Raw genomic sequence first — 18,321 nt, forward strand, 5'->3', positions numbered from 1 at the left:
TGCTTTAATATCGCGAGTAATATATATATATTTATATATAAATATGTGTTGCGTGTGTTTCCAGTGAATTTTCCCTAGAAAGGCGGAGCGCACTAGGATCAAACTCTAGTTACTTTTGTATTTATAGAATATTTCAATAGCGCACTCATTTGTGCGCTTAATGTAATAACGACTTCCGATTGGTCCACAAATCGAACTGTGTAAGTGTTGGGTAAATTTAATAAACAACCGCGCATTAGCTACATCCGGTTATATTTAAATTACGCGGGTTTAAATATGTGATGTAGGGTAAAATGGTCAGTAAATTACTGATTTATAGACAGATATTTTGGTGGGTGAATGTATCAGATATGAGGCAATTTGTAAGTTTTTAATAAGTAAATAAATTAATTTAAATGATGAAATTTAAAAAAATGCGCGTACTGATTTTTCATTCATCTGAATACGTGTTTTTTAATTTTTGTTTTACTGACATTTTATTTATTTATTTCAAAATTTAAAAAATTTACAATTGTCAGTTACATTTACACTCATTAAAATTTTACTGTTTTTAATTACAAAGTTAACTGTCGTCATAGAATTTTTTAAATTCTACAGATGGATTTTTTGAAATTTTTGCCTGTCAATATTTATTTTGTTTATTGAAAATAAATAAAATTTTTAATGTCTGCTACTTTCAACAACATGTCGAACTTTTATAGTTGAGTTAATAAATAATTTATCGTAAAATTTCCGAGGTTTTATAACAGTTCTTGATAAATTAATTATAAACAGAGTAAAATTCCGACCCAGTAAATAACCGCTTTCGTCCATTGAATTACTGGGCATAGCCCAGTTACACTAAAATATTGGGAGTAAATTTAGACTAATTACGGATTTTATTTCACTCTGCGTTCACTCCGCAAATATTTTATAGTAATGACCGATGTATTGATTTATTAATTAAAATAAAAAAATTTTTACCGATAATTTTATTTTATTTTAATCTGGATAAATCAAATAGATACAGCCGTCCTCGTAAAGACCGTGAACGAGCATTTTTTATATAACTGGATTGTTATTCCAATAGTCAATAACTACGGCTTCATACTTTTTTTTAAAATACAAATAGAATCCGAATACACATATTTATTTTTTTTCCACCCGGTTTACTTTACATTTTGGACAAATATCCTGCTCGATTTTGTGCCCTGTAACTAATGACAAAATTTCTTTTTTATTTTATTTATTTAAATTTTTATTACTGCGAGTACCTTTACTTGGATTATCCATTAAACGATCCCCGATAAATTTAAATATTGTTATCGTAAGATTTTTATCATGATCATTGTAAAATTGATTTATCATTTGCAATCCTTGCGACAGCGCGACTATTTGTCTATATAATTAAATAACAATTAAAATAACAGTAAATATTTTTCCACAATATTTGTACCTACATCCGAATCATTTTTGGTAACTCGACATCTAAATTCTGACAACTGTTCCGATATTTATTCAAAATAGACTCATATTGCCAGAGTAATTTTTTAATTTGCGATGTCTTTAATTTTGAATTAGCAAGTAAATTTTTGAAGTTTTTCCCCGCAATTATTAAATCTTCTCTGCGCAGTAAATGATCTTTCATTATTAGTTGGAATTGTTCCGTCATTGTGATATCTATTGAACAAATTTCGATTATTTCTTTCAACTGTCGCAGTTGTTTTTCTTTTTGAGTCTCTGCCTGAATTTGAATAAAAGTGATTTATTAATTAATTAAAGGCATTCTCAAACAGTGCCCCCCACTTTTTAAAAATAATCAATGACCTTAAACTGCCATGACAGTACAAAAATTTTATTAATTAATTTTGAAAAAATTACAGCATTAATTGCAAAAAGGACAACGCAGTTACAACTTCACTGAGATATAGATTTAAAAAAAAATTAATGACAGATGCTATTAATTAGAAGTTAAACGAAATTTGTTATTTATTTTTTATTTAAAATTCGCGCTTTTTTGGGAAATTAATTTCAAATGTTGTTTTATTGTTGACTGTTATATGACTAATTAAAATGTTTAAATTAATTATAATTTTTTGTAATTTCTGAGTTTCAGAGTTCAAATACATATTTAATACTTCATTTTATCAATGTAATAAATGATTTGAGTGGAAACATTAAAAAAACAATGATTTTATAACTTTTTTACCGTTTGGTTGAGAAACCCCATCAGTCAATCAACTTTAAATAATTTTTTTAAGTAGTTTCAGTTAAAAAATTAAATTTTTCTTGTTGGAATCTTTTTCAGAGACACTAACATTATTGTATTTAATTATTTATTTATTATTTTAATGTCAAGTTTTTCCAAAAAATGTTTTTTGTGTTCCCTGAAAAATTTTGTTTTCTTGACTTATGAGGTTTCTCAAATAAACGATTCAATTGACAGTAATCAAAAACTTTAAAAAAGTGAGGGCATTATCTGAGAATGACCTTAATGTAAATAAAAATAGTGAACCCAAAGTAGTCATACTTGATTAAGATGAAAAGTTAAATCTGTTAGTTGAGTACAAGATATTTTGTTGGATGGATAAGGGAGGATTAATTGATGACCTAAATTATAAATTCTACTAGCAGATAAATATAACATTTGAAGTGACTGTACATGATGTAGTAAAGCTTCAAGAGTGCTTATTGCTAAATCCAAATGTTTAACCAATGCCATTTGCCTGTCATTTGATAGTGACTCATCAACTTGACTAGCAATAAGCTGCAATTCTAAGGACTCCTTAAGTCTTTTAGTTTCATCACCACGATTATTACAACTTCTGTTATTGTCCATTCGTGATTTAAATTTATTTTTTTTTATATTTTTATCGTTGCAACAAATGCAGCAGCCAGCTGTCAATTGTTGCTCTGAGTGTTTTGTCACAAAAGGTGAAGTTGACAGCGATTGTTGGACTGATGAGGATTCGTCTTCAGATGTCAATGATAAAGGTAAGTGACGTTGCAATACTGGCTCACTCCAACGAAAATTTTTTTTATCTTGAGATTGTGACATTTTTTTACTAATCTAAAATTTCAATGAAAATTTACGTTATGAAAAAAATTCATTTACTTATAATTTGATAATTATTAAGAACTTTAATCTAAAATGCCTACACTGTAAAAAATTAGCGGAGTAATTACGAAGCAGGTTACTGTCTATTTAATCTCGGAGTAAAATTTACTCCGAAAGGGGAGTTTATTTTAATATTAAAACTCCGAATTGGAGTAAATGCGGAGCTAAATAAAATCCACATCACTCTGAAATCACTCTTTTGAAAATGAAACTCCTTATTTACTCCGTATGAAGAATGATTTTTTATTAACTCCTAGACTCCGGGTGACAGTAAATTCGGGATTAAATAAAATCCGTATTTACTCCGAATTAACTCCCAATTTTTTGCAGGGTACGCTTAGCATTAGACTGTAAAAAACTAGTGGAGTAAATCAGGAGTAAATGCAGAGCGGGTGACTGTTTATTTATTTGATCCCGTCAGAGTAAAATTCGCTCTTACAAGGAGTTGATTTTAATATTAAAACTCCGAATCGGAGTAAATGCCGATTAAAATAAAATCCAGATCACTCTGAAATTACTCCGCAAAAAACTCCGTATTTACTTCATAAGATTTATTATTTTTTTTTAACTCTAGACCTCCGAGTAAATTTGGATTAAAATAAAATCCGTATTTACTCCGAATTTACTCCCAATTTTGTACAGTTTATAGAAAAAAAAATATTAAATTTAATTAAAAAAAAAATTCAACTTTGCATGAAGTTAAAAAAAAATCTATAAGAAATTTAAATATCAAATCATTTTAAAAGTTACGTTTAAAAAAATATTTTTTTCATTTTTTTTTTTTTTTTATCAATTAAAATATTACATTAAATAAATAAAATGACTTACAATAAATTAATAGTATTAAATTCTTCTAAAATGTCTCAAGGTAAATTTTACAATATTTATAAATTATATATTAAAATTGATTAAATATATTTATACAAACAATCATCTATTTATTATTAATTTATAATATAAATTGAATTAAAGGCAATAAAATGAATGATAGACACATGATTAATTATTAATGCAATAATATTTGTTTTATGTTATGGTTATGAAGATATGACTTATGGCTCTCTTAAATAAAATTAAACAACGTGACATAAAAATGACAAATGAAATAACAATAAATTGTCCCATTGATACACTACATCATAATATTTCATTGATAGATAATCGTTTAATAAATAATTCATATATTTCATTTCTTTTAATTTTTAGTATTTTATAAATTAATTTATTTTATATTAATTTCAAATCGACTAGTTACAGCACCGTCACTCGAAATTTTAAAAATTAAACTTAAATAAATTATTATACATACTAATGTAGTGTAACAACAGATTTTATTAACTATAAACAATTATTTTTTTTTTAACTTAAAAAAAGGAAAAATAAACAAATAAAAAAGAAAAATTAACCCGCAAAAAAAATGTTGAATATTCAAAACTTCAAAACGTGACACAACAGCGAACTTTTCTTAAACTTCTGAACATACAAATATCCATGCAGCAGAGACAACTTTAAGATGTCTCTTAAAAGGACAAGACTTATTTTTTTTGTATCAAAGCCAAGTTTTTTTGTATAAATAAAAAAAAAAACAGATATTGGTCCTCGAAATCATAGGAAATTTGTGTTTTTTTTTTTTTTTTTTCAAGTTTTCAGCAGATATTTTTTCGGTGACATAAATTTCTGATCGCTTTGTCATCATATTGGTGCCTTATCGATAGGTCAAAAAACAGCCTCAAATTTGATATTTTATAGATGTCACAAAGCTAAGTGTGTTACTTGGAAGCAAAAATTAATTGACTTAGGGCCAGTGTTTCGAACCGGATTTAAATTATTTTTCCTGGTATATCTACATGAATAATATATAGATATACCGGGAAAAATAATTTAAACCCAAGTTAAAAATAAACCTGGTTTGAAAAACTAGGCCTTCCTATAAATAAATAATTTGAGACTCTGCTGTAAACTTTTTTCGACTCTCCATTAAAAGAGATAAGTTTGATCATTTTTTTTCAGTGCAAAATAAAGCCGGAAAAAGATGATTTTGAACTATTTCTGAACTTTTTTTGACTACATTTTAATAATAATAAATCCGTCATTGATTTTCTCTTTAAATTTCTAAAAGTTTTTAAAAAGTTCATCGTTGTGTCTCATTTTGAAGTTTAGAATAGTCAACACTATTTCAAAAGTTTTTTAACAGCTTTTTTTTACGGGGATAAAACACGATCTATTGTCTGTAACTTCGGTCTTCCCAAATCAATAGATTATAATTAGACACACGGTTATGTCGAAGCATTGTAAGTATTACAATCTAGAAATTTTTTTTTTTTATTATAAATCTATTTACTATTTAATATTTTATTTTATTAATTTTTTTATATTACTATAATTAGTTACAACAGATCGATTTTTTTAGAGTATTTTTTTCAATGGTTACAATTTACATTTTAATTTTTTAATTTTTTTTGTTGGACCGCTGTCTGTTCAATTCATATTATTACTTATTACTTGTTTTATTAATATTTATATCGTATTAGTTATTTAAATAATAATTCCATTGTCGAAAGCTCAATTCATAGTCATATATTTTTACCTCGTCATTCTTTATTTACAGAATGAAAAATAAATTTATACTTATTTCTGTTATTAGTAAATTTAATCAATCGTTTTAGTATTATTATTATTTTTTTTTATCAAATTATATAATATTTTAAACTGAGCATAAATTATTTTTTTAGTATAATTTAAAAATATATATTTTATTGAAACGATTAGTTTTTATTCTCATATTTAAAAAGTATATATCAAGAATTTGTAGTAGAAAACTTAATTTTATTTTTAAAAATTATTTATGTCGTTTTTTTTTAACTTCAATTAAATATGTAAATCAGTATAAATCCGTGTAAAAAAAATTATTTACAAAAAGACTCGAAAAAAGTTCCAAATGTGTAATTTTTTAACTTGAGACTGATTAGAACTTCAGTGAAAATTTTTTTGAACTTTGGTAATTTTGATAGTAGAAAAAAAATTTTTTTATCTAGGAATTTATATGAGCGAATTTTGAGTAAAAAAAAGTCGTTTTCAATACGCATTTTTATTATATTTTACCCTCGTTCAGAAAAAATCCCCATTAAAAACCAATAGAATATAAGAACGTTTACAAAGTTCCAAATTTGAGATTCTTGAACTTTGACACTCGTTTTGAAAAGTTCGAAAACCTCAAATTTGGAATTTTTTATAAAAGTTTTTTTATGCTTGAGGATATTGGTTTCTACTGGAAATTTTTCCGGAACGAGGGTAAAATGTGCACAGAAAAAAAAGGATTTCTTGGTGCGAAAAAATTTTTACTCGCTTCTAGAAAATTTTCACTTGAAACCAAAAATTTTTTTAGGGTGATAAAAAATTTTTCTACCTTTAACAAAATTTTTGTTTTCAATTCATATTGCGAAATATTTCTTGCGCACAGAAGTACTTTCTGTAGTAAAAATACTTTTTGAAAAAATTATTTTTTCACTCAAAATTCGCTGATATAAATTCCTATAAAAATTTTGATTTTTACTATCAAAGTTACAAAAGTTCAAAAAAATTTCCACTCAAGTTCTAATCTGTCTCAAGTTAAAAAATTCCACATGTCGAACTTTCTTTGAATCTTTTTGTAACGAATTTTTTTTTCACTCTATCAATAGTTGATAATTTTATTGTTCGATATTTTGAAAAATTATACAAGATATTTTTTAAACAATTTTGACAACAACTAAATTTTCAACAAAGTAAGTAACAGATTTTTGGAAAGTTTCAATTATAAAATACCATTTAAATAGTGACGAAAATTTTTTTTGTTCATTAAATATTTTACTTTCTTTTATATATTTTACTAAATAAATACAGTGTATATTTCATTAGTTTATAAATTGGACCATGATAAATTTGGCTGCACAATTATTGAAAAGGCGACTCAGATACTTTTCATTTCGTCTAATTAATCACGACAATACAACTTAAGTTTTATTGGCAATTAATAAATTTTTTCTAAATCTTGGCCTCATTGATATTTTATAAAATAGTCCTAAAATTCATAATTCTATGTACAATCTCATAAAATAATATTTTATTTAATACGTAAGTATATTTTAATAATATTTTGGCTGGTTGAAAAAAAATCTTTCATATCTAATTTGAACCGACACTAGGGGAAATAATCTGATTTATCAAAAACTTTTCATTTAATAAAAATTATAAAACAACTAAAAATTTTTAATTAGATAAAAAAATGATTAAAAAACAAAACATTAATAATAATAATGATACGCTTTAAAAAATTCCGAGTTCACTCAGAGTTCCGGAGTTTTAGAAAAAAATCACTTCGCATACGGAGTCAACAGAGGTTTTTTTTTCAACGGAGTGAATTTGGAGTAATCTAGAGTTTATTTAAATTCCCATTCACTCCGATCCGGACTTTCAATTTTAAAAAAAACTTTCTTTCGTAGTGAATTTCACTCCCAAACGGAGTTTTGATATTAAAATAAACTCTCCTATTAGTAAATTTTACTCCGAGGGAATTAAATAAATAGTCATCCGCTCCACAATTACTCCAGGTTCACTTCGTTAATTTTTCAAGTGTAATATTAAGCGTACACTCTAAAAATTGGAGGTGAATTCGGAGTGATTACGGATTTGATTTTAATCGGAATTCACTCCGTCACTCAGACTTCCGGAGATTTCGAAAAAATCAGTCCGCATACGGAGTCAATAGGAAGTTTTTTTTTAATGGAGTAATTTCGGAGTAATTTAGATTTTATTCAAGTCCGCATTCACTCCGATTCCGACTTTTGATATTAAAATCAACTCCCCTATTAGTAAATTTTACTCCGAGGGAATTAAATAAACAGTCATTTGCTCCGTAATTACTCCGGGTTCACTCCGAAATTTTTTTCAGTGTAAACACATAAATAATACTTTTTAAACCCATTGATAATATTTATATATATTTATAAATACAAGTATTTCCCCGCGTGTTAATTAATTAAAATAGATAATTAGCTATGAAAGACTTAATATATAATTCGTTCGCTCGCTCTTTCATACAACTCCATTTAAAATTTTATAGTTTTCTAAATCAATTGTATTTATAATATAAAATTAAAATCAAATATACCAAAAATTTATTTGATTATCGGTGATGTATATTTATATATGTATATAGAGTATGAGAGGATGATAATTATTTCCATACAAGCAGTGATTGTTGGCACAGATATTGGGCTGGATTTTTAAGGCACTTTGCGACTGATTAATCTTTGACATGATCCGCAGTAAGCAGCCTCCAGCAAATAATCCTCTCCTTTGCATTTTAATTAAAACCTTCAAGTTGATCTTCGTCATCAATTCTCTTTATAACTAACATTTTTTTTTATTTTATTTATTTTTTATGGATTCGTATTATTTTGTATCGACACATTTTCCGTTTACGCAGTCCTCGATCGTTTTTGAATCCACGATTTTAGTATTTTTTTTTTTTTTTAATACATGTTATACCTTATTGTTAAATACGCTGGTTGTGAGCATTGGAGTGTACGTCGCAAATTAAGATTTTTGTTCACAGAGGCTTCGTGAAATTTGCTGGAAACATTCCTTTTTCATTGGTACCTTCTTTGACTCCCATCAGCCATCCTTCCTCCTGAAAATTTATAAACAAATTTTTCATCAATAATTAAGTTGTAATTATAATTAAATAAATTTACTACACTGTAAAAAATTTGTGAAGTGAACGCGAAATACTCCAAGGGGAAATTTATTTAAATATTAAAAGTCTGAATCGGAGTGAATGCAGATTTAAATAAAATCCAGATCACTCTTCTGAAAAGACGAACTCTATTTACTCCGTATGCGGAGTAATTTTTCTTAAAAACTCCAAAACTCTGAGTGTCGGAGTGAATCCGGATTTAAATACAATCCGAATTCACTCCCGATTTTTCACAGTGTACAAAATATTTTATTCTAATAAATTAATAAATAGATAAAAATAATACTTTTACATATATGGGGTTGTCTGTAAATTAACGTCCTAGAGCCAAAAGAGCGTATATCTTTTTTTTTCATTACCAATTGTTTGTTAGACTTATTTCAGAGATAAAATTTTTTTTTCAATTTTGAGCTTCAAAATAAGTGAATCGTTTATTTGAGAAAGCCCATAAGTCATGTTTTTTACGAAATTGGGTTTTTGGCATTTTTGGGTTCTTTGGATGTCCCTCCATAGAAATCAATCAAAATATGCATCAAATCAGCGTTTAAAAAAAAATTAACGGGGTGACAGCAATTTTATTTAATTGAGAAACCCCCATAAGTCAATGAATCAACTCAACATATGCAGTTTTAGTTTCACAGAAATCTTTTTTTTTTTTTTTTGGTTTATTTAAAATTCGCGCTTTTTTGGGAAATTAATTTTAACTGTTGTTTTATTGTTGATTGTTATATGACTAATTAAAATGTTTAAATTAATTATAATTTTTTGTAATTTCTGAGTTTCAGAGTTCAAATACATATTTAATACTTCATTTTATCAGTGTAATAAATAATTTGAGTGGAAACATTTAAAAAAACAATCATTTTAGAAATTTTTTTTCCGTTTGGTTGAGAAACCCCACAAGTCAATCAACTTTAAATAATTATTTTAAGTAGTTTCAGTTAAAAAATTAAATTTTTCTTGTTGGAATCTTTTTCAGAGACGCTAACATTATTGTATTCAATTATTTATTTATTATTTTAATGTCAAGTTTTTCCAAAAAAATGTTTGTTGTGTTTCCTGAAAAATTTTGTTTTCTTGACTTATGGGGTTTCTCAAATAAACGATTCAAGTACCCTGTAAAAAATTAGTGGAGTGAACGCAGAGCGGATGACTTTATTTATTTAATCCCCTGGAGTGAAATTCACTCCCAAGGGGAGTTTATTCTAATATTAAAACTCCGAATCGGAGTGAATGCAGATTAAAATATAATTCAGAATACTCCGGAATCACTCATGTGAAAAAACAAACTCTCAATTAGCTCCGCATGTAGATTTATTTTTTTTTTAATTCCGGAACTCCAAGTGACGGATTGAAATAAAATCCGTAATCACTCTGAATTCACTCCCAACTTTTTACAGTTTACTAAACAATTTGTTGTATAAAAAAAAATTATACGCCCTTTTGTTTCTTAAAGTAAAAAGATCGTATAAAAATATCACCCTTTTCGAGTTAATAACCCGATATCTCTCAAAGATGTGATATTTTGAAAAATCTGATGTCCACAAATCAATTAAAAATTAAAATTTTATAAGATAGAAGAAACTTGTGATCACTGTCCTATTGTCGGACATCTAATACTTAATTTTAATTAATGAAAACGTATTAAAAAAAAATTCCACTTAAATAAATTAAATTCCGTGTATGATTGGCGGCAAATACAATAATTATCTAATAGTGACGTATTTTTTATTCACCTGTTCTTCAGGATCATCATATTCGATAACTTGTATAATTTCCCCAACATCAAATGATAGTTCATCCATATCTTCACGTCCGTATTTGTAAGTAGCCTTGACCCTGTACAAAACTCCTGGCGGCAGGTTTTCAGTAGTCGCTCCTATAGAAAAATTCGTACCATTTTCATATTCCACGTCTAAAAAATTATTCAATTCACGTGATTAGCGACGGACCTGTGATTTTAGTTGTTTTTAAAACCCCTTTCATTCAGTTTCATTTAAACGTATGTGTAATTAATTACTAAAATCACCACTAGACAAATAAACTAAGTGGACATGCTTCGTACTATGATTCAATCATTTGACTATTAATTTATTATTTTCAAATGATTTAAACTTCAAGAGCAATAAATAACATTTACTGCCAATACAATAAACAAAAAAACAATAAAAGGAAAATGAATAAATAAACAATTAATAAAACACAGCAGAACAACAGTGATGTGTTGAAGCATAGGTCCTTCACTAATTGATGAATATCGTCGTGTCGAGTTCTGATGATCATAAGCCCGGGATTTTTGTTATTTATTATGCTTACCTACTGGTATATCGTACAATTCCTCGACCCGTTTAACGGGTGCGACTGAATCTTGTGGCGATACATCTTGATTATTTATTGAATTATCATTGCTGTTAGCATTACTATTTGCATTGCCGTTCAATTGAGTTGTAGGCGACGAATTTCGTTTCTCGATTGTCTTCTCTTCGAGAGCTGCAACACGCCACAAACAACACTCGAAAAATTCCACAAAAAATGTTAACAGACTAATTTTTTTAAGTCTAATGATAACTATTTTGTTAAGATACAAAAATTATTGCACGGAAAAAAATAAATAATTATTTTTATAAAAAAAACAAACCCATTTTTCACAGTTTGAAAAATTTGTAATTCGATGTATTTTCTAACGATAAAAGTTCAAACTATTGACGGCAGGCGGTATAAATTTTAGTCGGAAAAATGTTATTCAGAAAATTATGTAAGCTAAGAGACGTAGTACCCGATCACTCATGTATTTGTATATCTATATTTACTGGATTTTATTAAATATAGATATACAAATATATGGAGTGATCGGGTACTAGGTTTTTTATTTTATATGGAAAAAAATAGATAGTACTGGTTACTGTTTTGCGCAGTAATCGACGAAAAATGTAGGAAAAAATACATTTTAATATGATTGATTCATATTAGAACAGGAGTAAGTCATTGCTCAACATGAACTATTACTTTTTTAAACAGTAACCAGTACTGTGTTACGCAGTAAATGAAACGTATGACTGGTTACTGTTAAAATAGTCGTCGTTCATAGTTCAGAACAGCACTCAGTCCTCTGACATGAACTATTACTAAATTCATCTGTGTGTTTACTATTCTTGACACTACAGATACATATGAAGTTAGTAATAGTTCATGACAGAGGACTGAGTACTGTTCTGGAGGTTGATGAGAACTACGAGATCTAAGTAACCATTTTTGTCACTAAATAGTAAATTCTATACAGCAATAAAAGCTGTGCTGAGAGATTTGAACTATGAACGACGACTATTTTAACAGTAACCAGTCATATGTTTCATGTACTGCGTAACACAGTACTGGTTACTGTTTAAAAAAGTAATAGTACATGTTAAGCAATTACTTACTCCTGTTCTAATATGAATCAGTCATACGAGCAACCTGCAGTCACTACGTGATTGCCCAAATATCACTACTAAATTTATAAAATACGCAGAAAAAAGTATTTCTTGCCGCAACAAAATTTTAATTTGCACTAAGAAATTTTATGCATTATAAATTAAATACAAAAATTGTCTTGGGGAAAGAAAAAATTTTTTTGGTCAGGAAATAATTCTTTGCATCGAGTAATTTTTTCTAGTTCTAAATAAATTTTTGCTTTCAATTCACAATGCAAAAAATTTCTTGGAGTAAGTAAAAATTTTCTTTAGGCCAGTAAAGATTTTTTGTGTCAATGAATCCTTTTTTTTTTTCTATGCACATTTTTTTGGCTTTGAGAAGCTTCCTAAAACCAAAAGGAAGTATAAAAATCAGTCACTTTGGAATAAGTAACGCGGTATGAATAATATAGCTATTCAGTGACATTCAGTCATATTTAGTGACAGAATAACTAGAGTATTAATTTATTTGTTTAAAGAAAATAAATACGATCGTTTTTTTTTCTCGCGTAATTTAAATGTAATTCGAATGATATCGATAAATCTATTTATCTCAATACTTAACAATTAAAAAGAGTTAAATCTATAAAAAGGCACAAATTCAAGTCAAGACCTATTTAATGATACCAATTTCAATAACATTAACCAATTCTATCATATAAATATGGCGGGAACAAAATTTTCCTTATTCTCTTAACCGATTCGCAACTTTTTTTTTTTCGTATTCGTCTATTCATTAGCTAAAGTTGCACGTAGTGGATTTTGAAAATTTTGATTTTTAAGATTTTTTAGGGCTGTTTGAATCCAAAAAAATGAGAAAAAAAACCGAAAAACTTTTTAATATTTTGCCATTTTTTTTCGAATCCAAATTTTCACAATCCTCTACGTCGAACGATAACCACAAGCATACAGATTACAACGCCGTTTCGTTTTTTTGTTTCTGATAATCCGTTTTTGAGTTAGAGATGACACCGTGGTGGGGGAAATTTTTTTGGTGCTCCACAAAAATGCTTATAACTTTGTAACATGATATTTTTTGATAAAAATTTAGGAGAATTATCTTCAATGTATACTTTATAAAACAAAAAAAAAACCCAATTCCCAAATTTTTTTATTATTCCAGTCAAAAAAATTCCCGAAAATCACCTATTTTTTCGATCCTCACAGTGGCTATCCCCCTTAATAATATAGATTAAAATGTATTTTTTCCTACATTTTTCGTCGATTACTGCGCAAAACAGTAACCAGTACTATCTATTTCTTTCCGTGGCAGTATTTTAAAATAATACTGAGTAATGAAAAACAATGAAAATAGTTGAGTGTTTGACATCAATAGTTTAAACACTAGACGGGTTTCCGTAAAATAAATTTTTATAAAATTTATAATTTAATAAAATTTCTTTTTCCGTGCATTTATTTATTATTATTATATAGCGCATGCTGTTAATGGACATATATATTTCAGTTGTTGAAAATAACATGAAACGCTTGAAAAAGGTAAAAAGTGAAAATTTACCAGGTGAAATATTGTTTTGAGACGGTGATTGCGTGTTGATTATCAGTCTGCAATAGAATAGTTTAATAATTAATTAATATATATTAAGAAGTATATAAATAATTCAGATTGTAAAAATGTTATATAAAATAGAAATTAAAAGGAAATAAAACTTACGATGAGTTTGCGTTTGGAGATTTTGGTGATTGTGGTTCCGAGTTCTTTTTTAATGTATAAGATCCTCTTTGACTTTCATTCGCAAGTTTATCAACGATCGCTTCTAATTCTGAGTAAACCTTAAGGAAAATATTAAACAATTTATTAAGTTGATTATTTATCTTTCGATGTTATTATTAGTATAGGTAAATATATATACCTTGGCACTTTCCACATGAAATACTTGTTCAGCTGCAAAAAGAGTCTGCAAATTGGTGACGAGGAAAAGTACACGTGAATCATAAAGAGCTGGTAGTTCATCATGAAGCTCTGAGTTGAGTTGCTCGTAAGTTCGTTTAGCCTCATCTAATAATTCTTTAGCTTTCATTACTTTAGTCTCGTCACGCTTCTTTGGATTGCATTGTAATGATTGAAAGTTGTGTCTTTGCCCGTCGTAATCTACCAATTTACGGCCACGTTTGTCAATTTTTTTCTATCGATTAAATTTCATATTAATTTTATTATTAATAAAAAATATTAATAAAATGTTCAACTAAATAGTTCATGGGCTAAAATAACATGCCTACATTTAATTACGAAAAAATATTTTGAGCATCAAAATTTTTTAAAACTATAGATATATTGTTAAGAAAAATAATACTGCAAGTAAACTTGTTAAAATGGCATCGACCTCAATTTTGTAATAATGAATTGAATTTTATAATAATAAATTAGGTAAAAGATCTAGTACCTGATCAGGGATCTAGTACTCGATTACTCCATGGATTTGTATAGATATATTTAGTAAATACATGAGTAATCGGTTATTAGTTCCTAGATCGGGTACTAGTTCTTTTATCGTGTACTAATTCACTAATCAGGTACTAGTTCCTGGATTGGGTACTAGTTCCTAGACTGGGTACTAGTTCACTGATAAAGTTCTTTGATCGGGTACTAGTTCACTGATCAGGTCCTAGTTCACTGATCAAGTTCTTTGATCGAGTACTAGTTCACTGATCAGGTACTAGTTCTTAGATTGAGTACTAGTTCCTAGATCGGGTACTAGTTCATTGATCAGGTACTAGTTCTTAGATTGAGTACTAGTTCCTAGATCGGGTACTAGTTCATTGATCAGGTACTAGTTCTTTGATCGAGTACTAGTTCACTGATCAGGTACTAGTTCTTTGATCGGGTACTAGTTCTTTGATCGAGTACTAGTTCACTGATCAGGTACTAGTTCTTTGATCGGGTACTAGTTCACTGATCAGGTACTAGTTCTTAGATTGAGTACTAGTTCCTAGATCGGGTACTAGTTCACTGATAAAGTTCTTTGATCGGGTACTAGTTCACTGATCAGGTCCTAGTTCACTGATCAAGTTCTTTGATCGAGTACTAGTTCACTGATCAGGTACTAGTTCTTAGATTGAGTACTAGTTCCTAGATCGGGTACTAGTTCATTGATCAGGTACTAGTTCTTTGATCGAGTACTAGTTCACTGATCAGGTACTAGTTCTTTGATCGGGTACTAGTTCACTGATCAGGTACTAGTTCACTGATCAAGTTCTTTGATCGTGTACTAGTTCACTGATTCGGTACTAGTTTCTAGATCGGGTACTAGTTCTTTGGTCGTGTACTGGGTCTCTTATCTTATTATATAGATAATAAACTCACCCGCATTTCAGGAAATTGACATTGATATGTATTGAGAGGCACAAGAACTTGATCCGCAAGTTTATGAGTAAAATCTTGCCATAGCACATCTAAACTTTGTGCTTGAACATATAATAAATCGTGTCCTGTCCATTGACTTTCATAAATCTCGTTAAGGGAATCCATAAGGGTTTTGGATGCTGCTTGAACAGCTGTAAATATACAATAAAATAACAAACATTATTACGATGTTAACTATTATTATTATTGTTACTATTATTGCCTAACTATATAACCTTTGGCTAAAGTAAAATGTCACGAATTGCTAAGACATTTCAAGAGATTCTTTAGCGACCATCTATGCGTTCTTGTCTTTTTGCTACATCAATTTCTATAGATAATTGTTACCTTAACTCAAACTATACAATTAAAGTAAAAAAAATTTTGTTAATCAATTAAATTTAAATAATTGTAAATGTTCTATTTTATCACAATATCATTTGGTCAAAATTAGAAAAAACAAAATTTTCAAATACTAAATATCATAAACATTTGGATTAGTGCCAAACAAAAGAGGAAATTCTAAAATTAATATGACTTAAAATTTATTTTATATTTAATAAAACTCATATTTGTTATAGAAATAAAAAATATCTAAAAAAAAAATCATCAGCAATATTAAGTGTTAAATTTTCTTAGCAATAAAATCTTATTTTTTCAGCAATAAAATTGATAACATGAAATTTTAAAAAAATTACAAGTCATGAGGGAAATTATTATTGATTCACAGAGAGAATTTTACGGTATTTTTTGCATAAAAATTTTATAGCAAAATTACTATAGTCATAGTAACATGAGGACAGTATGGAATTATTGTACAAATTACCGATACTGTAGAAATTTAAAAAATAGATCGAACAGAATTTACAAGGTGGATTGTAATTTTGACAAAACGACAGATAAAATTTATACCAACTGCATAATTAAATTTATTATGTTAAATTAGAATATTTAGTATGCAGATGGTATATAAATTTTCTGTTGCTTTACTGTCCTCATGTTACTATGACTATAGTCATTTTTCTATAAATTTTTTATGCAAAAAATACCGTAAAATTCTCTGCGTGTTTGGAACACTGTGAAAAATTCCCAATAAATTTTACTGTGGGTGCATAGTAACACTGGACTATAAGAAAACTGATTCATAATTTACGAGTGCCCCATAGTAAACGTATGCGCAGACTGCACGATTGTGGCCTACGCGCATGCGTTTACTATGGGACACTTGTAAATTTTGAATCAGTTTTCTTATAGTCCGGTGTTACTATGCACCCATAGTAAAACTTGTTGGGAATTTTTCACAGTGTAAAATTAAATTAAACGTTAACAATTATAGATGTAGGATAAAAGAAGTACCATTTGTGGCCACTGTACCATTTATGGACACTTACTGTATTATTCCAATTAATAACAAAGTATAAAAAAAATTATGTCATTGCCTTTTTTACAAATTATTTTATTTAAATTTTTTGTGTCCAAAACTGACCACAAATGGTAGCTCTACTCTAGGTATAAAAATATTTGTTTCTATGGTTAGCGGTATTATAAAAAAAAAAAATAATAATAATAATAATAATAAATAAACAATTGAACTATGACAAATTTTGTGTATTTCCATTACGACCTAATGAGGTCACGGTGACGCAAGGTTGCTCGCCCACCTTTTTTATTATATATATACCACTACCGATAATAGTTACAGTCAGCTCGTATTTCACGCGGATGTGTTAATTTAAGTTATTTCGCTCTATTAATACAGACTTCGATATGTGTGTACACAACACTATCACGCCATTATGGATTCTTCTCACTCTTAACTTTATTTTTTAAATTATGCTATACTTAAAAATTATGACACATATTTATGACATGTTACATTTTGATATAAAACTTCATTTTAAAATAAAAATACTAAATATTATAATTTTTTTGCGTGGGTGTCATCGGTCGATGCTCTTGAAAACGATTGCCTGGTTTTTAATTAATTGATTTTCGATTATTGAAAATTTTTTAATTTTTTTTTTTGGGAATGAAAGAGAATCAAAAGCGAGTCATCGTATATAAATTTCTATATTCCGAGAATCAAAATCTTTGGATAGAGAACTCAGAACAGCTTATAGGAAACTAAAAAATTCAAAAAAAAGTGTGAAGAGAATGAAAAAGTGCAAAAATTTCAAAAAAATATATACTGCAAGTAACGATCTTTGATTCCGATCAACCTTTTGCTTATCGGGTATTTTTAGACCGAGACCCTCGGATGTTAGAACTTATCTTCAGCCACTGACAGTACTCACCCCTTACTAGACAAGGGTAGAGAAAGACGTCAAAATACATGATGAGAAATGTTTCGACAGGATCTTTCAATGGGCTCAACATGACGTCCTCTTGATAAGATATCATTTAATTATCTCATCCTTTTTTTTACATCATTATTTAACCGACTTTATATAACTATCAGTTGTCGGGCATCGTAATATTTGAAACTACACTGTATGTAATAATTACTGCTCGTGTGGTACTGATATCAGAGTTTTTTTTGAGAATATCCCGCATGAAAATATCATATATGGTAAACATATATTAAAAAATATATGTTACAGCTATAAATATATATGTGACAATACATGAAATCTTATATAGAACTATATATAGATTTTGGCCAATTTTATTATATTTC

General features: G+C 28.0%; 2 protein-coding genes across 7 annotated transcripts in view; both read right to left on the reverse strand.

Annotated features, from left to right (window-relative positions):
• Positions 1–498: 498 nt before the first annotated feature.
• On the reverse strand, positions 499–4,538 carry LOC130665702 (uncharacterized). Of its 2 annotated transcripts, none has more exons than XM_057466223.1 (5): positions 3,926–4,538; positions 2,510–3,049; positions 1,440–1,723; positions 1,254–1,378; positions 499–1,211 (listed from the first exon to the last, which is right to left on the reverse strand). In XM_057466223.1, the coding sequence occupies exons 2-5, from the start codon at positions 3,035–3,037 to the stop codon at positions 1,129–1,131; spliced, it is 1,020 nt and encodes a 339-aa protein (XP_057322206.1). In that variant the 5' UTR covers positions 3,038–3,049; positions 3,926–4,538; the 3' UTR covers positions 499–1,128. The 2 variants fall into 2 exon arrangements, with proteins under 2 accessions (XP_057322206.1, XP_057322207.1); XM_057466224.1 differs by having other exon boundaries at positions 509–1,196.
• A 3,554-nt stretch (positions 4,539–8,092) lies between these two features.
• The window catches only part of LOC130665695 (amphiphysin), a 35,586-nt gene continuing 25,357 nt past the window's right edge, over positions 8,093–18,321 (reverse strand). For 2 of the 5 annotated variants that reach the window (XM_057466197.1, XM_057466199.1), the window contains exons 3-9: positions 15,606–15,796; positions 14,155–14,427; positions 13,956–14,074; positions 13,800–13,846; positions 11,151–11,324; positions 10,571–10,749; positions 8,093–8,768 (exon numbers count right to left, since the gene is read on the reverse strand). In XM_057466197.1, the coding sequence (XP_057322180.1) occupies positions 8,688–8,768; positions 10,571–10,749; positions 11,151–11,324; positions 13,800–13,846; positions 13,956–14,074; positions 14,155–14,427; positions 15,606–15,796 (1,064 nt within the window). In that variant the 3' untranslated portion in view covers positions 8,093–8,687. The remainder of the gene's footprint in view (positions 8,769–10,570; positions 10,750–11,150; positions 11,325–13,799; positions 13,847–13,955; positions 14,075–14,154; positions 14,428–15,605; positions 15,797–18,321) is intronic. The other 3 variants (XM_057466198.1, XM_057466201.1, XM_057466200.1) reach the window with 3 other exon arrangements.

The sequence above is a fragment of the Microplitis mediator genome, chromosome 3, assembly GCF_029852145.1.
Source record: "Microplitis mediator isolate UGA2020A chromosome 3, iyMicMedi2.1, whole genome shotgun sequence".
NCBI classification, from domain to species: domain Eukaryota; kingdom Metazoa; phylum Arthropoda; class Insecta; order Hymenoptera; family Braconidae; genus Microplitis; species Microplitis mediator.

Excerpts from the sequence above, each read along its gene's own strand:
- LOC130665702 (XM_057466223.1), bottom strand. The coding sequence starts at position 3,037 with ATGTCACAATCTCAAGATAAAAAAAATTTTCGTTGGAGTGAGCCAGTA. Across the intron at positions 1,724-2,509 it reads TAACTTTTCATCTTAATCAA|GCAGAGACTCAAAAAGAAAA; the intron begins GTATGACTACTT and ends ATTCAAATTCAG. Across the intron at positions 1,379-1,439 it reads TTACCAAAAATGATTCGGAT|ACAAATAGTCGCGCTGTCGC; the intron begins GTAGGTACAAAT and ends TTAATTATATAG.